Below are 21,609 nucleotides of genomic sequence, written 5' to 3' on the forward strand. Positions count from 1 at the left end.
CAAGCACGGATCAGCTAATAGGTGGAGCGGCCGCCTACGGCGATCTGCAGCAGACCAACACTGGTTGATTTATTGCACGGAGGCGGCGCCCGTGCCGGAGCGGGGGGCTGGGGAGGGTCACGGCCCTAGGGCTGAAGCTGTAGCGGACGCCGCACATGCAGTTTATTTCGCGTTTTTCTTCAATTGGGGGCCCCACAATTTTGGGGGCCCTATGTGGTCGGCCACTTTGGCCATCCTCATCTACGGGCCTGACTCTCTCTCGAGCAGCGTTGCATAGCATCCGTTAGCAATCGTACAGCTGCAATTCAGCTGTAGGAATGTTAATAAATTTCAGTTGATTTTTTTACGAAATTGCTCTGCCTATGATTTTGCATGTATGATTCACGTCCGATCAAGTGATCCCACCATTGCCATTGATGCATAGATTTGATCGGAGGGTGGTTGAGCAGTGTTCGTACAACGTCGTATAAGAATTCATCGTACGCCTAGCACTGCTCTTTTTTTAGCTTTAAGCCAAAATTTGCTATTAGTAAGGCACCTGATTCTTTTATCGTTTTCAGTTGTACGATTGTTACGGAGTTACCCTAAAATGGAAAATTTAGAATTAGTAATGAATCTTTTCTTTTAAAGGTCATAGCAGATCGGTTTTTTAGGGAGTTAATCATATACTACTACCTTTGTCCTGATTTATTGGTCCTCTCCGTATTCTGTGTCAAAATTTGACCATAGATTTAATTGACAAAATATTAATGCATGCAATAAAAAATATCTTTGGATTCGTGTTTAAACATAGTTTTCAATGATACTAGTTTTTATGGCATGCATTAATATTTTATTAATTAAATCCATGGTCAAAATATGACCTAAAATACTAAAATGACCAATAAACCAGGACGGAGGTAGTATAGTGTAGTGTAGATAGTATAGATGTGCAAATAATATCATAGGATGAGGGTCAAAGACGTCCACTCGAATATAAGATGGAGGGAGGGGGCCAAGCCACCCCCCCCCCCCCCCCCCCCTTGTAACTTAACTATTGAATCATAGGGAACAGTGTCAGATATTTTTAGAGAATTAAGGCGGAGCAACCATAGTAGTACATTTCAACACTATGTTGATGTCCATCCCATGGCTTCCTGCATACTAGAGACTCTCCAGTTTTACGAAGTCTATTGCTTGAACACTAACAACATAAACACATAGGATCAGATCATAAATGTATTAAGCACTCAAATAACAAGGTTGGATAATATGGCAATCCCTTGAGAACGTCTCTCCCAATCAGGATTGAAGTGCGCAATCATTGCACAACAAACATTTTAGACCACCCGCGCGAGGGAAATGCCAGAAAGGACAAACTATATTTATCCTGGTTTATTGGTCTCCTTCATACTTTGTGCTAAATTTTGATCATAAATTTACTAACAAAATATTAATGCATGTCACCAAAAAGTTATACCGTTGGATTCATATTTGAACATAGTTTTCAATGATATTATTTTTTGTGACATGCATTAATATTTTGTTGATTAAATCTAAGGTCAAAACTTAACACAAAACAAAAAGAAGGCTCATAAATAAACCCGGACGGAGGTAGTAGCATGGAGTGTGGTGTGGTCGCCTGCATGTTGATGCCATCAACTAGTACCAAGTATCGCCACCAAAGCCATATGATATGCGTGGATTATTTATAGCGGCAACAAAGCTGCCACCACAGACCACAGCGGCAGGTAGGGGTGAAAATGGATTGGATAGTGATCTTATCATTTCCATTTTATATTTCCAAAACGAATACGGATCGGATGTTACTCGAATACGGATACAAATAATAGGGACATATTGCTTAAGAAAATTAGTCGATAGCTACGTGACATGAAATAATCAACTCGCGACATACAATAAGGTAATGGTGAATATATGAATAAATAGTACTATAATGCATAAAAATTTCTAAGTTTAATCATACAAAGAGTAAAATTTGACCACTTATTTGGCTTTTATGTTTGATAATTGACATATTGGGGCTAGAAATTTGAAAATTATCTCCCATAATCTTATTCGGATACGGAATTATGGATATGTCCACTTTCATATCCATATTTGTGTCAGAATCCCATACCATATTTTTTTATTTTTAAATAAATCTGGATATGGATAATTTCCATTTCCATTTTAGTTCGGATGCGGATATTTTAGATACAAATAGGCATTTTCTTGAATACGAATATCGGATATTTCGGATTATCCACTATCAGTTTCCACCCCTAGCGACAGGTGCCATGTCATCGTCTCCTTCTATTTTCCGTTTCTACATTGCTCAAAATCCTGTGAAACAAGGCGTGCCGCCACCCGCTGTAGAGGCAGGTCCTACCACCTTCGGCTATGGTGGCAGATGACAGGTGTCACCTGCCGGACATGCCACCATGGTAGTTTTGTCAATTGCACTGAGAGGTGGTCTTTTCTGGTATTACACTCGCACATGTTGTCTAAAATGCAAAAAAATCATGCACAGCGTCCGAGAGTAGTTTGGCACATCTGATTATTTTATATAAAGGATAAGAAAGTTAGACACATCAATTAGCATGCCAATATTTGATGCATTTATTAATTAAGTATATACACAAGGCCGACACTTGCATTTTGGAGAACTTATATGGAAATAGGTACATTGGCCCAACGACTATCGATAAAGTAAAAGAAGTGTTCCACATATACACTGCACACTATGAAGGTCATTATAAAAGACATACACATAAAAAGTGTAATTTTCATAATAAGGTCTTACTACATAATGTATGTGATTGCAGGATATAAATAATACCATAGGCTAACATACGGTGGATGGAGGTGGGCCAAACCCTCCTATTTCCAACTTAACTAGTCGTAAGTAGCTTGTAGAGTCAGGTATCCATCAACATGTCATTTTTCTAGTTCTTATTAGTGTTTGTGTTATGTTGCGCAAGCTATATTTTAGTAATGTATTTATTTATGTAGATGTGTTGGACCCTTATTTAAGATGGACCCTTGGCCACCACACTTCTCATCATGGCCTAGGACTGGCCCTGTATAGTTGCCCAATATGGACATGAAGTTATGAATGCTCTCGAAGGAGATTTTATGTGTGGTGCGCGAGTACCATCATAGTCCAAGAATAGTTTGATCTCTTGCCATGCGAGCTCATTGTGATTACATTGATTAAACCAATAGAAGAAAGGCAATCCTGAATACATGAAGCATCACAAATTGTTTCCCATAAGTTAATAAACAAATAAGTGAGAAATATCGGTTAAATGATCGAAAATAATTTTCATAAAATCCAATTTCAAAAAGTATACGTTTGTGCCCAAATTGTTAGCACTTCGTGATTATCCAAACTTTGATGTGATTTAGTAGATAAACTGCAATAATATTTCCTCTTAAGCATTGTGATTTGCTCTTGGAGCACCATGGACCTGTTCATCACTTATAGACTCTCAATTGTTGGTTCATCACCTACAAAATTTAAATATGTTCATGTTATTTCAAATAAGATTTAAGACTATCTTCTTGGACAGCTAATAGGCTATAGCATCGAGGTTCTATGTAGTACTCAAGAATCAATCATCAAATGAACAAGAAGATAACTCGTGTGTTGCTGTGGAATTGGATATTTAGTTTCTAAGTATTTTACATAGTTTATATTCCTTATTAAGATTCAAACCATGTGAAAAAACTAAATTGGATAAAAACTAAAAAATGACCATAAAAGATTAAGCATGACATAATTAAAAGCGATGAGATTTAAAACATGCTTAGAATGCACTAATGCATGTTGCATGGTAGAGAATATCGCCATGATCATATGGTTGTTGATACATCAAGATAGCAAATCCAATGGTACATCAATTTTGATGATGTCTTCATTGCAAAGAGGGTGGTGGTACCCTAGCCCACTAGGTATCAAATCTCATGTTCGACTTCCTTGTGTCTCTAGACGGCGAAATATTGTTTCAATGAGAGGCGACGTTTTCACGCCCATAGAGGTAGGGGTGTGTGACTTTTATAGAGGCGAGTGTATATGAGCATGTACATCTGTATTGTGTTCATAGAGGTGAGTGTATATGAGCATCTACATCTGCATGTGTGCATTCATAGGAGTACAAAGGACCATATGATCTTACCAGCATCTCTCTCCATGTCTCTCTCATCTGACTTGTCAAATATAGGATAGAAGAGAATTTACTAAAAGTCAGAGCTCCATGTCCCTCAAGGCATTTTGTACGCAGGAATGGATGGCATGTTAGGGCACTCTAGTTCAGGCACATCTTTTCTTAACTGTCTAAACTATATAAGACTACACAAGACCAGAACCAACCTGTGGTTGGATGGTTAGGAGGAGGATGGTACCTCTAGTCCATCATAAATAAAACCCCCCATTTGACTCTTGTGTGTCTCATAAAAGGCACAAATCTTGAGCTCAGTTATCCAGATGGGCCTTGGATATCCGATCTGGTCCTTCTCAGTCAGGTACCTTGGTTTGCCACTTTCCCTCTGCAAGCATTTGGCGGCGCAATTTCTGGAATTGAACGATGGAGTGGCACAGAAGCTGCTGACTTGGCGCACAACTGGAATGGACAAGGCGGGGAGATTGATTGTGGTATGTCAATTTTAAGTGACATGCCGACACATGTAATGATGGCCCTTGATATACCCCCAAAGGTTCTCGATAGTATTATCCGGATTTGCCGGAGCTTCTTCTGGGCGGGCACTATCAATGCAGGGGGCGGCCGCTGCGCGGTCGTCTGGAACGACGTTTGCACGCCAAAATGGGTGGGAGGCCATGGGGTGCCAAACTTCAAATGGATGAACGTGGCCCACAAGGAACGTTGGTTATGGCTGTGGCGCATGGACCGTGACAGGCCATGGGCTGAGTTTGACATCAAGGTGCCACCCGAGGCAACTCAAATATATCAGGCGGTTGCGTTTGTTCTTGTTAGAGGTGGCAATGTTGGGGAACGTAGCATGTAATTTCAAAAAATTTCTACGATCACGCAAGATCTATCTAGGAGATGCATAGCAACGAGAGGGGGAGAGTGTGTCCATGTACCCTCGTAGACTGAAAGCGGAAGCGTAAGGTTAACGCGGTTGATGTAGTCGAACGTCTTCACGATCCAACCGATCTAGTACCGAACGTACAGCACCTCCGAGTTCAGCACACGTTCAGCTCGATGACGTCCCTCGAACTCTTGATCCAGCAGAGGGTCGAGGGATAGTTTCGTCAACACAACGGCGTGATGATGGTGATGGTGATGTGATCCGCACAGGGCTTCGCCTAAGTACTACGATGCTATGACCGGAGGAGTAAACTGTGGAGGGGGGCACTGCACACGGCTAAGAGAACAATTGATGTGCCATGAGGTGCCCCTGCCCCCGTATATAAAGAAGGAGGGGAGGAGGCGGCCGTCCTAGAGGGGGCGCACCAAGGGGGGAGTCCTACTAGGACTCCTAGTCCTAGTGGGATTCCCCCTTCTCTGGAGTGGAAAAGGAGGAAAGTGAGAGGGAGTAGGAAAGGAAAAGAGGGGCGCTGCCCCCTCCCCTAATCCTATTCGGACTCCCATGGGGGGGGCACCCCTTGTGGGATGTCCCCTCTCTCCCCCGTGGCCCATGAGGCCCATGACTTCCCCCGGGGGGTTCCCGTAACCTCCCGGTACTCCGAAAAATACCCGAAACGACCCGGAACCATTTCGATGTCCGAATACTACCTTTCAATATATGAATCTTTACCACTCAACCATTTCGAGACTCCTCGTCATGTCCATGATCTCATCCGGGACTTCAAACAAACTTCGGTCACCAAAACACATAACTCATAATACAAATTGTCATCAAACGTTAAGCGTGCGGACCCTGCGGGTTCGAGAACTATGTAGACATGATCGAGAAACATCTCCGGTCAATAACCAATAGCAAAACCTGGATGCTCATATTGGTTCCTACATATTATATGAAGATCTTTATCGGTCAAACCGCAATAACAACATACGTTATTCCCTTTGTCATTGGTATGTTACTTGCCCGAGATTCGATCGTCGGTATCATCATACCTAGTTCAATCTCGTTACTGGCAAGTCTCTTTACTCGTTCCGTAATACATCATCCCGTAACTAACCCATTAGTCACATTGCTTGCAATGCTTATAGTAATGTGCATTAGCGAGAGGGCCCAGAGATACCTCTCTGATACTCGGAGTGACAAATCCCAATCTTGATCTATGCCAACCCAACAAACACCTTCGGAGACACCTGTAGAGCATCTTTATAATCACCCAGTTACGTTGTGACGTTTGATAGCACACAAGGTGTTCCTCCAGTATTCAGGAGTTGCATAATCTCATAGTTAGAGGAATATGTATAAGTCATGAAGAAAGCAATAGCAATAAAACTTGACAATCATTATGCTAAGCTAACGGATGGGTCTTGTCCATCACATCATTCTCTAATGATATGATCCAGTTCATCAAATGACAACACATGTCTATGGTCAGGAAACTTAATCATCTTTGATTAACGAGCTAGTCAAGTAGAGGCATACTAGGGACACTCTGTTTTGTCTATGTGTTCACACATGTACTATGTTTCCGGTTAATACAATTCTAGCATGAATAATAAACATTTATCATGATATAAGGAAATATAAATAAGAACTTTATTATTGCCTCTAGGGCATATTTCCTTCAGGCAAATCCTCCTTCTTCTAGGAGGACAGATGGCTTGACGAGCATCATTTACAAGATATCGCACCTACGCTCTATGATCGGATCAGACCACACATGTGTGCCTCTCGTACAGTGTTCGACATACTCACGGGATGCTAGCCTATGGATTTGGGACCAGACCTGAGAGTCGAAGAGTTGGCCGAGTACCTATCCCTTTGTGATATGACCAACATGGTAGAGTTGCAGCAAGGCCAGCCAAATGAGGTGAGATGGGCATGGGAGGCCTCGGGAGAATAGTGGGTAGGATCAACACACGCAAGCAAATTTGTGGGCAGGGTCCATGATCTGGGAGCCAAATTCACCTGGCAATCGAGGGCACCGCTTAGGTGCAAGACCTTCTCATGGCTTGCACTCCACTACAGGTGTTGGACTTCGGATCACCTAGCGAGGAAGGTGAAGGAAATATGCCCTAGAGGCAATAATAAAATTGTTATTTTACATTTCCTTATTCATGATTGATACGTCTCCAACGTATCTATAATTTTTGATTGTTCCATGCTATTATATTATCTATTTTGGATGTTAATGGGCTTATTTATACACTTTTATATTATTTTTGGGACTAACCTACTAACCCAAGACCCAGTGCAAATTGTTGTTTTTTTTGACTATTTCAGTGTTTCGTAGAAAATGAATATCAAACAGAATCCAAACGGAATGAAACCTTCGGGAAAGTTATTTTTGGAACAAACATGATCCAGGGGACTTGGAGTGGACGTCAAGCAACCTATGAGGAGGCCACGAGGCAGGGGGCGCGCCTACCCCCTGGGCGTGCCCTCCACCCTCGTGGGCCCCTTGTGGCTCCACCGACCTACTTCTTCCTCCTATATATGTCCACATACCCGGAAACATCCAGGAGCACCACGAAACCCTATTTCCACCGCCGCAACCTTTTGTACCCAAGAGATCCCATCTCGGGGCCTTTTTCGGAGCTCCGCCAGAGGGGGCATCGATCACGGAGGGCTTCTACATCAACACCATAGCCTCTCTGATGATGTGTGAGTAGTTTACCTCAGACCTTCGGGTCCATAGTTATTAGCTAGATGGCTTCTTCTCTCTCTTTGGATCTCAATACAATGTTCTCCTCGTTCTTCTTGGAGATCTATTTGATGTAACTCTTTTTACGGTGTGTTTGTCGAGATCTGATGAATTGTGAGTTTATGATCAAGTTTATCTATGAACAATATTTGATTCTTCTCTGAAATCTTTTATGTACGATTGGTTATCTTTGCAAGTCTCTTCGAATTATCAGTTTGGTTTGGCCTACTAGGTTGATCTTTCTTGCAATGGGAGAAGTGCTTAGCTTTGAGTTCAATCTTGCGGTGTCCTCTCCCAGTGGGAGCAGGGGCAGCAAGGCACGTATTGTATTGTTTCCATCGAGGATAAAAAGATGGGGTTTATATCATATTGCTTGAGTTTATCGCTCTACATCATGTCATCTTGCCTAATGCATTACTCTGTTCTTATGAACTTAATACTCTAGATGCATGCTGGATAGCGGTTGATGTGTGGAGTAAGAGTAGTAGATGCAGAATCGTTTCGGTCTACTTGTCACGGACGTGATGCCTATATACATGATCATGCCTAGACATTCTCATAAGTATTCACTATTCTATCAATTGCTCGACAGTAATTCGTTCACCCACCGTAATATTTATACTATCTTGAGAGAAGCCACTAGTGAAACCTATGGCCCCCGGTTCTATCTTTTATCATATAAGTTTCCAATCTATTTTACTTTGCAATCTTTACTTTTAGTCTATATCATAAAAATACCAAAAATATTTATCTTATTATTATTATCTCTATCAGATCTCACTCTCGTAAGTGACCGTGAAGGGATTGACAACCCCTTTATCACGTTGGTTGCGAGGTTCTTATTTGTTTGTGTAGGTACGAGGGACTTGCGTGTAGTCTCCTACTGGATTGATACCTTGGTTCTCAAAAACTAAGGGAAATACTTACACTACTTTGTTGCATCACCCTTTTCTCTTCAAGGGGAAACCAACACAGTGCTCAAGAGGTAGCAATGATAAAGGTTTATTATTCATGCTATAATTGTATTGATCGGAAACCTAAATACATGTGTGAATATATAAAAAAAACATCGTGTCCCTAGTGAGCCTATACTTGACTAGCTCATTGAGCAAAGATGGTTAAAGTTTCCTAACTATGGACATGAGTTGCCATTTGATAACGGGATCACATCATTAGGAGAATGATGTGATGGACAAGACCCATCCGTTAGCTTAGCATTATGATCGTTCAGTTTTATTGCTATTGCTTTCTTCATGTCAAATACATATTCCTTCGACTATGAGATTATGCAACTCCCGGACACTGGAGGAATGCCTTGTGTGCTGTCAAACGTCACAACATAACTGAGTGATTATAAACATGCTCTACAGGTATCTCCGAAGGTGTTTGTTGAGTTGGTATTGGGATTTGTCACTCTGAGTATCGGAGAGGTATCTCCGGGCCCTCTCGGTAATACACATCATAAGCTTGCAAGCAAACCACTAAGGAGTTAGTCACGATGTGATGTATTACGGAATGAGTAAAGAGACTTGCCGGTAATGAGATTGGGCAAGTAACATACTGATAGACAAAGGGAATTACTTATGTTGTCATAACGGTTCGACCGATACAGATCTTCGTAGAATATGTAGGAGCCAATATGGGCATCCAGGTTCCGCTATTGATTATTGCCCGGAGAGGTGTTTCGGTCATGTCTACATAGTTCTCGAACTCGTAGGGTCCGCACACTTAACGTTCGATGACGATATAGTATTATATGAGTTATGTGATTTGGTGACCGAATGTTGTTCGGAGTCCCGGATGAGATTACGAACATGACGAGGAGTCTTGTAATGGTCGAGAGGTAAAGTTGATATATATGACGATAGTATTCGGACATCGGAAGTGTTTCGGGGGTATCGGGTACTTATCGGGTCACCAGAAAGGAGTTTCGGGCACCCTCGACAAAGATATGGGCCTTATGGGCCAAGAGAGGGAACACACCAGCCCACAAGTGGCTGGTGCACCCCCATAGCAGGCCGGCCTATGACGAGGAGAAGGAAAGAGGTGAGGGCAAGGAAAGTGTGGAGTAGGACTTCCCCTTCCTTCCCTCTCCACCCCTCTTTCCTTTCCCCTTCTTCTTACAAGGAAAGGGGAGGCGCAGGGCAAGGCAACAGCCCTAGGGCTGCCGCCATGTCTCTTGGGGTGCCCTAGGGCCTGCCTCCTCCCCTCCCACCTATATCAGGCCGGCCTATGACGAGGAGAAGGAAAGAGGTGAGGGCAAGGAGAGTGTGGAGTAGGACTTCCCCTTCCTTCCCTCTCCACCCCTCTTTCCTTTCCCCTTCTTCTTACAAGGAAAGGGGAGGTGCAGGGCAAGGCAGCAGCCCTAGGGCTGTCGCCATGTCTCTTGGGGTGCCCTAGGGCCTGCCTCCTCCCCTCCCACCTATATCAGGCCGGCCTATGACGAGGAGAAGGAAATAGGTGAGGGCAAGGAAAGTGTGGAGTAGGACTTCCCCTTCCTTCCCTCTCCACCCCTCTTTCCTTTCCCCTTCTTCTTACAAGGAAAGGGGAGGCACAGGGCAAGGCAGCAGCCCTAGGGCTGTCGCCATGTCTCTTGGGGTGCCCTAGGGCCTGCCTCCTCCCCTCCCACCTATATATACATGGGTAGGGGGCGTCACACAAGGACACACAACATTGTCTTAGCCGTGTGTCGGCGTCCCCGTCCATCTTTTACTCCCTCGGTCATATTTTCGTAGTGCTTAGGCGAAGCCCTACGAGAATCACTTCACCATCACCGTCACCCCCCCGTCGTGCTGATGGAACTCATCTACTACCTCGACGTCTTGCTGGATCAAGAGGCGAGGGACGTCACCAAGCTGAACGTGTGCAAAACGCGGAGGTCCCATGCGTTCGGCACTTGATCGGTTGAAGCACGAAGAAGTTCAACTACATCAACTGCGTTGTGAAACGCTTTCGCTTACGGTCTACGAGGGTACGTGGACACACTCTCCTCCTCGTTGCTATGCATCTTCATGGGTAGATCATTGCGTGTGCGTAGAATTTTTTTTGTTTTTCATGCAACGATTCTCAACAAAAGGGTCTTCTGCACTAGGGAGCATGCCCAATGTGCGATTAGGAACAAGAGAGTATCGACCACCTACTGATCTCACGTTCTTTAGCGAGATCGCTTTGGTTCGAAGCTCTGAAGGCGTGGGACACCTAGAGTGGACTCCATCCATGGATGAACGGCTTCTAGCGTGGTGCACCTCGCTCCAACAAACGTCCTGACACCGCTAAGACCTACACACATTATTTCCTTGGTCTTGTGGCAACCGTGGAAGCATAGAAACAACATGGTGTTTGAGAAGGCCACCCCGTGTGTTAGGACTGTGATTGGCAAGATCCTAGAAGACGGGACAGAATGGGTCGTGGCCAGTGGCGGAGCCAGGAAAATCATATGAGGATGGCCGAGTGTTCTAATGTCTTGCTGGGAGGGCCGGCCTATCAAAATACATCATTTTATACATCAATTAAGCACTACTAAGATGGATATTAGCCTTAAGTCAGGAATGTTAGGGGGGGCCAGGGCCCCTGCTGGTCCCCCTGCCTCCGCCACTGGTCGTGGCTGGTAAATTTAAGAAAGATGTAACTACAATTTTTCAAAGGTTGTATGTGCGGATGAACCGCGAGCCCGTTCGTAAAATTGGTGGATGGTGCCACCCTCTTTTTCTATGAATGTATCATTCGCATGCTTATGCATATTTCAGAAGAAAAAAAGGTTCTCGTGCTCATAAGTGTAGGTTATGTGTACGCACGTTTAAAGGGCTGAGTGTATATAAGCATCTACGTTTGTACTGTGTTTTAGTTTTAGAAAAAAACTACCACCAGGGACCGTATGAGCTCACCAGCATCTCTCTCCATGTCTCTCTCGTCTGACGTCGAATAGGGGATAGAATCCCCGCAAAAAAAAGAATAGAGGATAAAAGAGAATTTACTAAAAGTCAGAGCTCCAAGCCTTATCCAGGATATAATCCATTGCATCTTGGCCCCTTTGGTATCAGGTCGCCGCATCGCCATTGCCATCCAGAAATTCGATACTCCACAGTCCACACTGAGCCCATACGTGGAGTCCGCAAATTAAAGGAGCTCGGCATTTATCCGAACACTCCCGTATCACCTTTTTTCGGGTCAAATTGCTCGAAGATCATCCTGTCGGTGCACATTTCCATGGCTATATATGCAAGGCGCCCTATGCCCAACTCTAAAGCAAGCGAGCACAACTCAAAGTCAAAGCTTTCTAGCACTAGCACTGAAGACCGGGGCAGCCTGATGGAGCAGGTGACGAAGCTAGCGGGGCAGCGGGCGGTGGTGATCTTCGGCATGAGCTCCTGCTGCATGTGCCACACGATGACGAGCCTCCTCCGGGATCTCGGGGCGAACCCCACGGTGGTGGAACTGGATGAGGACCCTTGGGGGAAGGATATGGAGAAGGCGCTGGCGCGGCTCATCGGACGGAACCCTGCCGTGCCGGCGGTGTTCATCGGCGGCAGGCTCGTCGGATGCACCCACAAGGTCATGTCCCTTCACCTCAGCGTGTTCCACTGCTTCGTAATGCAGGTGCGGTCTGGGTCTAGTGCGGGCGAGGGCTTTGTAGATATTCGGCCTGATGCATTGGGTGCCAGAGAATTATGTAATACACGTATGTGTACGTGCTCTGTTATCCTTTCCTGTATCAGGTGATGATAGACTTAAGGAAACCATGCAGGTCTTTTTACTAACTCTTTTAACACAGTACATGCATATATCCTTATCCTTATATAAACACACACACATTCTATCCTTACATGCACATCATCTTGACATTGACGTGGTTCCAATAGACGCTTTCATAGTCGACGAAAACGTCTCCTTCCACTGAATGCACAACATCGAAAAGCCTAAAATAAATTCAGGAAAATGCGAGCACCCGTGTCAAGTCAAACCACTGTCCTCCTAAGTCCTAACCATTCAATCATAGGTTGGTTTGCAGGTCATTTTTACTTTTGATGGGAGTACCTGTCATGTCAAACTGTTAAGCATTATAATTTGTGCATTCGAAAAAGCATTATAATTTGTGCATTCGCAAAAAAAACATTATAATTTTTGTTGTCTTAAGTCAAAGTTTATAATAGTTTAACAAAGTTATATCAAATACGAATAGTACCAAGTAAATACAATATAAAAATATAGTACATGATGGATCTAATGATATAGAATAGGTATCGTGAATGGTGATATTTTTTTCCTGTAACCTTGTTCAAATAAAAAAAATTACTTAAGATAACACTATTATGTGAAGTAAAAATGAGCTTTATTTTTATTTTGAGATCAAACTTGGCGGGTACACGAACTTTAAACTTCAACTTTCAAAATTTTAACTCTTGGTATTTAAACGTTCAAAATTTAAAACTTCTGAAAATTTTAACTAGTAAAAATACTGAACTTTGAACATTATGATGAACTTTGCACATAAATGAAATATAGGAAAAAATGCATGTGTGGGCCCTACCATGAAACTCTTCCTTGTGCTAATGCAGCTCCTAAAAAAATGCGTATGGCCACCTCACATAGGTGGGGCTCTCGTGTTAAATCACTCGGCCAATCGACAAAATGCATCTACGCGCATGAAGACCCCCTACGGAGGCCCCCTGTAATTTGGGAAAATGCACAGGCGACGACTCCCCTTTTGTTCTTCTGGTTTTCTAGTCAGTTTTCGAAAGAAGAATGAATCTAGCGGCAGGATTTATTTCATATTTTTAAAAAATATTGAACTTTTTTTTAAAAATCCAAGATTTTTTTAAAAAAATTGGTCTATTTTAAAAATGTTCTTGAATTTAAGTATGTTCATCAATTTAAAAACTGCTCGTGTATTTTACATAATGTTCCTGAATTATAAAAATATTCATGTTTTCCTAAAAATGTTCTAATTTTTTAAATGTTTATGTTTTTTTTAAAAGAGGTAAAACAAAAATACGAAAGTAAGAAAAAAGATACTACCAGAAGAAAGACTACGGAAAATAAGTGGTGGAGCTGCCATACTACCAATTTGCTGGTCCAACAGGGAACGGTTGGTTTGTACGTTCGTATTGATTTGTAATATCAGGAGATGTCTTGATAGGGTTGCTCATGGGGCAGAGTACGCAAAGAGGATCAGACTAGGTGCACACGAGATAAGGATATAGTCAGGGTTCGTTTCCACGGGTTTTTCAAAAAAGAAAAAAGGGTTCATTTCCATGGGGTGAGGTAATACCCTACATCTTGCATGTCTGATATGTATTAATGTTTTCTTATATCAGAGGTGCATGTTGGGATGTTATGGACATTGACTCGCGGGGCCCCTACGTATATTGATGGACGATGAGTAGGATTACATGGGCCAAGTCGATTTACATTGCTTGTAGCCCAAGTAATCTATTAGAGTACATGTGTTGTGCACCAAGTAAGGAGGTGCCCTTCTGAAGGAGGCCTATCAGCAGGTAGAGGCATGGTCCTATGGCCGCCCGGCCTGGCGAACCATGGTGCATCTAGTGCCCCTTGATAGTTTTGGAGATTGTTGGACAACAGTTAAGGGACTAATTTTTTTGTGAGTATACATATAAAGTAGGTCCCTGGGAAGATTGCTTATCGTGTCATAGACGACCCTAAAATTGTGTTGAAAAATAATAGTTTTGGTATGTTGTTCGAGGAATAATTGGCTGTGGCGAGGGAAATGACCCAGACGTGAAGATTGTAGTTTCATTTTCACTTACTAAGTCATAAGGCAAACCGTGCCATTAAGGGGGTATATAAGTTGAGCTTTAGGTCGTCTATGTGTGCTCAATCCAGAAGGAAATTCTTCCAGTGAAGACAAGAGAAATCTCTTCACGCAGAGTGTTTATTCTCCGAGTAAGAGACATTGGGTCTCTGAGAAAGAATCACTTGCAGTTAAGTTAACTTGATTCATTGGGTGAGTTTGAAATCTGACCATTCTACCATGTGTCGGTTCTCCGTTGAGTGGCAAATGCTCTTAATGGTCATTTCACACCTCGGGATCGATCCTATATATAAATAGCCCCTCATCCCAACCTGAGATGGTTGGCTGCTCCGTTTGACTTGACAAGACACTGTTTGAGCAACCCCTCCAACGAGAGAATTGAGGCAATCCCAGAGAGGAAAAAACAGAGCCTAAAATATGCAAAGTGACTGAGCATCGCAATGAAATAGATTGAAGCTTAGATAGTACCTATTACTCATGTGGATTATGCATCCACTAGACGGTTAGGTGTCGGTTCAGAGTATCCAAGAGCTATCGTGGCGGTCGCTAAGAACAAGTATGTGAAGGTCTGGAGATCACCTTGAAGATCTACCTAGAGTAATTGGCCAGAGTACGAGGGCATTTAGGTCAATGAGAATAGAATGAAGATAGTTTTTCTTCTATTTTAGATCACAAGTTTCTCCAACTAGACGTAGCATTGTGCCAGTGGTGTGAAATAGGTGAACAAATCTAGATTCACCATCGAGCACCACGGTTCTTTTGCTTACTCTCATTACTTCCTGTAATTTTTCCCTACTCTTACAGAACTTCTCCCCCGCGATTTCTCTCGGTGATCGGTTCTTCGAAACTGCCAAGTACTTGCGATTATGCTGACCATGTTAGAATTATATTTATCTCTTGCAGTACTTGTACTTTTGTATGCTCGCCTACTTGTCTTTTACTTCTACTTAGTTATTCTTCTATCGCACATTCTGTTAGATTTATCTCAATGGAGTTGCCTAGTTATTTCTCGAAGTCACTTACTTCTGTAGTTTTGTCTTTGTTTAGTTTCTACTTCAGAGAGAATTTTCATTGTACTTCTTCGAGAAACTTGCTTTTGTAGAAGAAACTTTAAATATCCTGTTCACCCCTTCCCCTCTAATTGATTTTTGATCCTACAATTACTATATCAGAGCAAGGTACCCCTTTGTCTCTGCACATTTTGGTCTAACCACCTGGACTTTTGGGAATGTTGACTCTAGTAAATTTCAAGTCGACGGAGAAGTCTCATGTCTTCAATAGCAAAGACTACCCGTTCTGGAAGAACAAGATGTTCATCCACGTAAATGTCATAGATGAAGATCTCTGGAGAATCATTGAAGAAAGATACATTATAGCCGACACTGCCTATGTTACTCTTGAAGAGAGGAAATACTGACAGCTTAATGCCCAAGCTAAGGACATCATCTAGAATCGTCTCTCTAAGGGGCAATTCATCCACGATAGTTCTATGAGGACGTCAAAGGAAATCTGGATAGACTTGATAAGGTGAATGAAGGTACTTCCACTCAGAAAGAATCTCGGGTCAATGATGACCCACAAGTATAGGGGATCTATCATAGTCCTTTCAATAAGTAAGAGTGTATAACCCAATGAGGAGCAGAAGAAAATGACAAGCGGTTTTCAGCAAGGCATTCTCTTTAAGCATTGAAATTATCGGTAATGGATAGTTTTGTGATAAGATAATTCGTAACGGGTAACAAGTAACAAATGTAACTAAGGTGCAGCAAGGTGGCCCAATCCTTTTTGTAGCAAAGGACAAGCCTGGACAAACTCTTATATAAAGCAAAGCATTCCCGAGGACAAATGGGAATTATCGTCAAGCTAGTTTTCATCATGCTCATATGATTCATGTTCGTTACTTTGATAATTTGATATGTGGGTGGACCGGTGCTTGGGTGTTGTCCTTACTTGGACACGCCTCTCACTTATGATTATCCACTCTAGTAAGCATCTGCAACTACGAAAGAAGAATTAAGATAAATCTAACCATAGCATGAAACATATGGATCCAAATCAGCCCCTTACGAAGCAACGCATAAACTAGGGTTTAAGCTTCTATCACTCTAGCAACCCATCATCTAATTATTATTTTCCAATGTCTTCCCCTAGGCCCAAATAATGGTGAAATGTCATGTAGTCGACGTTCACATAACACCACTAGAGGAAAGACAACATACATCTCATCAAAATATCGAACGAATACCAAATTCACATGATTACTTATAACAAGACTTCTCCCATGTCCTCAGCAACAAACGTAACACTCACAAAGCATATTCATGTTCATAATCAAAGGGGTATTGAATATCATTAAGGATCTGAACATATGATTTTCCACCGAATAAACCAACTAGCATCAACTACAAGGAGTAATCAACACTACTAGCAACCCACATGTACCAATCTAAGATTTTGAGATTAAGATCGAATACAAGAGATGAACTAGGGTTTGAAAGGAGATGGTGCTGGTGAAGATGTTGATGGAGATTGACCCCCTCTCGATGAGAGGATCGTTGGTGATGATGACATTTCCCCCTCTGGAAGAGAAGTTTCCCCGGCAGAATAGCTCCGCTGGAGCCCTAGATTGCTTCTGCCCAAGTTTCGCCTTGAGATGGCGGCGCTTCGTCCCGAAAATTTGCTTATGATTTTTTTCAGGTCAAAACCCTCCATGTAGCAGAAGATGGGCACCAGGGACCTGCCAGGAGGCCCACAAGCCCTAGGGGCGCCCCCAAACTTGTGGCCTCCTGGTGGGTCCCTCTGGTATTTTCTTCGTCCAATATTTTTATATATTCCAAAATAATTCTCCATAAATTTTCAGGACTTTTGGAGTTGTGCAGAATAGGTCTCTCAGATTTGCTCCTTTTCGTTCTAGAATTCCAGCTGCCGGCATTCTCCCTCTTTGTGTAAATCTTGTAAAATAAGAGAGAAAAGGCATATGTATTGTATCATAATGTGTAATAACATCCCATAATGCAATAAATATCAATATAAAAGAATGATGCAAAATGGACGTATCAGTCGATACTGTACGAAGCTGCTTCAAGATACTAATGATTTTCTCTATTATATCGCCATTCAGCTCAACGAACTTGGCACTATTGACATTAATGATCATGAAGTGGTGAAGAAGTTACTTCGGTCTCTGGACAATTCATTTGATACTCTGATTATGATGATCAAAGAGCGCCCAGATTACAAAGATCTCAAACCCACAAATGTTCTTGAGAGACTTAACTCAGATGAGCCGCAAGAAGAAGAGACGAGAGATTTGTATGGTTTCAACTATTGCGAAAGCCATGCTCTCAAGGTTGTTGTTGATTCTTCCTCGAAATAACAAATTGATGACTATGAATTTGACAACCTGATCATATCGTTCAAGATCTCGCATTGACTGTGAAACGCTTCAACTGATACAAGAAGAAGAAACACTTCTAGAAAAAATGTCAAAGTATAGCTCAAAATCTGCCTATGGCTCAAATTCCTCGATGAAAACTCATGGTACAAATGAAAAATACGACCATTTGATCGATGAATTTCCTCTATGAGAAATTGAGGCTAGGAACAATGGCAAAGTTACCAATAGTAGCAAGAGCAGCAAGAGTAAGAACTATGATTCTTACCATGACAAGAAGAAAAGGAAGCATTTCAAGAATAAAGAGAGTTCATCCTCGAACCTACAAAGAAGAAGAATTCTCACAAGGCCAAGGCTTATATTAGCAAAGAGATGGATCCGAGGAACAAGCCTCTAAGTCCGAAGCCGTTGAAAAAGAATCGTCTGTTGAGGAATTTGGTTCCGGCATCACGGGTATTGCTTACGCCTCTACACCAACATCGAGCTTGTTCTTCGACAATGATGATAGCGACGACGAGGCACCTCCATTCTGCTTAATGGCAAAAACCTTTAAGGGAACTAACTCTCGGTCGAGAAAGAATTCCTCATAGATCAAGAATGGAAATTCCTCGAATGGGTTCTAATGCCATTTCTTCCTCTTGTGAATATGAACACTATTCTTCTAACAATTATGTTCATACTTCTAAGGAAAAGAACTGCATATTCATACAACTATGCTAACCACACTCTTTGAGAAAAAAAACTCTAATGCCTCTCAAGCAAAGTACTCTTATGTTCAGCGTCCAGCTAAATATTCTCAGTCGACCATCGTGATGTTGGTGGTTAAGAATAACTAATTCTTCTGCAGGACTATTTCTCCGCTGGCACTGAACGGGTCATGGATAGTGGATGTACTAATCATATGACCAAATACAGAAGTTTATTCGCTGATCTTAAATTGACTACTCCCTCATAGAAGTATATCACCTTTGGCGACAACAATGAAGGAAAGGTAATTGAGTTAGGTAAAGTTGCTATATCCAAAGAGAAGCACATTGATAAGGTCATGCTTGTTCAATCTCTTAGATTCAATCTACTGTCCATTTCAAATTTTGTGATATGGGCATGATGGTGTTATTCACCAAATCTAGATGTGTGGTTTTCATGCAAAATGATAACACCTTTATATTCGAAGGTGTAGAAAATGTTATTTATATATTGTGGATTTCTCTAAAGGTCCCTCAGTTACCACCTGTTTTCTTGCAGAAACTATAGAGGGTTGGTTGTGGCATCAAAGGCTTGGCCATGCATGTATGAGAAACTTGTAGGCGTTGGTGAAGAAAAAGCACATCATAGGAATTGCCGATGTAAAATTCCATAAAAATCGCCTCTTTGGTGCATGCAAAGCTAGCAAGCTCGTGAAGAAATTGCATTCCCCAGACTGTCATGACCATGACAAGGCCACTCAAGATTCTTCACATGGACCTCTTCGGGCCGCAGAGCTACTCTAGCTTCGGTGGTAACCACTATGGACTCGCCATTGTCTATGATTTTTCTTCACATGAGTTTTCTTTCTTGAGGATTAATCCAGAACCCAGAAATTTTTCAAACGTTTTGCCAAAAAGGCTCAAAATAAATATGAAATCACCATCAGGCACGTGAAAAGTGAAAGTGGCACGTAGTTCAACAATACTCATATCAAAGAGTTTCTCAATTATTATGGCATCACCCATGAGTTCTCTGCGGCTTATACTCCCAAGCAAAATGGAGTAGTGGAGAGAAATAATCAAACACTCATTAAGATTGTATGGATCATATTTAATGAGTACAAAACCTCAATGCAATTTTGGGCGAACGCCATCAACAAAGGACCGTATGATCTCACCAGCATCTCTCTTCATGTCTCTCTCATCTGACTTGTCGAATAGGGGATAGATGAGAATTTACTAAAAGTCAGAGCTCCATACCTTATCCACTATAATCCATTGTACCCCTTTGGTATATCAGGTCGCCGCATCGCCATTGCCATCCAAAAATTCGATGCTCCACACTGAGCCCATACGTGGAGTGGTGCAAATTAAAGGAGCTCGGCATTTATCCGAACCTTTCCGTATCACCTTTTTCCGGTCAAATTGCTCGAAGATCATCCTGTCGGTGCACATTTCCATGGCTATATATGCAAGGTTCCCCTATGTCCAGCCCAAAGCAAGCCAGCACAGCTCAAAGTCAAAGCCTCGTACCCGAGAATTGAGCTCTCTAGCACTAGCACTGAAGACCGGGCCAGCTTGATGGAGCAAGTGACGAAGCTAGCGGGGCAGCGGGCCGTGGTGATCTTCGGCACGAGCTCCTGCTGCATGTGCCACACGGTGACGAGCCTCCTCCGGGATCTCGGGGCAAACCCCACGGTGGTGGAACTGGACGAGGACCCTTGGGGGAAGGAGATGGAGAAGGCGCTGGCGCGGCTCATCGGACGGAACCCTGCCGTGCCGGCGGTGTTCATCGGCGGCAGGCTCGTCGGATGCACCGACAAGGTCATGTCCCTTCACCTCAGCGGCAAACTGGTCCCGCTGCTTCGTAATGCAGGTGCTGTCTGGGTGTAGTCCAGGGAGGGCTTTGTAGATATTCGGCTTTGATGCATTGGGCGCCAGAGAATAATGTAATGTGTAGGTGCTCAGTTATCCTTTCCTGTATTTGGGGACGATGGAGACTAAGGAAACCATGCAGGTATTTTTACTGTTGATGGGAGTGCCTGTCCTATCAAAGTGTTACACATTATAAAAGCAAATTGCGAGAGAACTTTCATTCTATTTCTGAACTGTCAAGCGAGTACGAAGAACATCAGAAGTAAAAAAAAATTACATCCAAGTCCGTAGACCATCTAACGACGACTACAAGCGCGCTGAAGATGCACCGCCGTCATCGCCACTCCCTCATCGGTGTCAGGCAAACCTTGTTGTAGTAGACCGTCGAAAAATCGTCATGCTAAGCCTCATAGTTACGCATTATAATTAGTGGTGTCTCAAATCAAACTTTGTTATATTTTATCAAAATTATAATAAATACAAACAGTACCAAATAAATATAATATGATAATATATTACATGATGAATCTAATGATATATAATAGGTATGGTGAATGGTGATATTTTTTATGTAACCTTGCTCAAACTTCAAAAAAATGACTTAAGACAACACTATTATGTGAAGTAAAAAAGGAGTTTTTTTTTCTTTTCATACCAAACCAGGCGGGTACATGAACTTTAAACTTCAACTTTCAAAATTTCAACTTTTGGTATTGTACTTTCCAAATTTAAAACTTTTGAAAATTTGAACTTATAAAATTATTGAACTTTCAAAATTGTGATGAACTTTGCACAGAAAGGAAATATATGAAAAACGCATGTGTGGGCCTCACCATGAAACTCTTCCTTGCGCTAATGCAACTCCTTGAAAAAGGAGTGGCCGCCTCACATGATGACCCCCTACGGAGGCCCCCTAGAATACGGGAAATACATAGGGGGCTATTCCTCTTTTGTTCTTCTGGTTTCTAGTTGGTTTTCCCTGGAAAAAAAAGAGCTAGCTGTAAGATTTATTTCATATTAGATAATAGTTCCTTAAAAAATATCCACGAATCTTAAAAATGATTATGTATTTTAAAAGTGTTCTGGAATT

The 21,609-nt window shown here is 42.3% G+C and overlaps 1 protein-coding gene and 1 pseudogene across 1 annotated transcript; both read left to right on the plus strand.

The window, feature by feature from the left end:
- Positions 1-12,021: 12,021 nt before the first annotated feature.
- LOC125507798 (glutaredoxin-C1-like) lies at positions 12,022-12,549 on the plus strand (annotated as a pseudogene).
- A 7,575-nt stretch (positions 12,550-20,124) lies between these two features.
- On the plus strand, positions 20,125-20,744 carry LOC125507799 (glutaredoxin-C1-like). The gene has a single exon (XM_048672303.2). It carries the CDS (start codon positions 20,226-20,228, stop codon positions 20,535-20,537), a length of 312 nt encoding a protein of 103 aa, XP_048528260.1. The 5' UTR covers positions 20,125-20,225; the 3' UTR covers positions 20,538-20,744.
- Positions 20,745-21,609: the final 865 nt, after the last annotated feature.

This window comes from Triticum urartu, chromosome 5A, assembly GCF_056163025.1.
Source record: "Triticum urartu cultivar PI428250 chromosome 5A, HENAU_Tu73, whole genome shotgun sequence".
Lineage (NCBI taxonomy): Eukaryota > Viridiplantae > Streptophyta > Magnoliopsida > Poales > Poaceae > Triticum > Triticum urartu.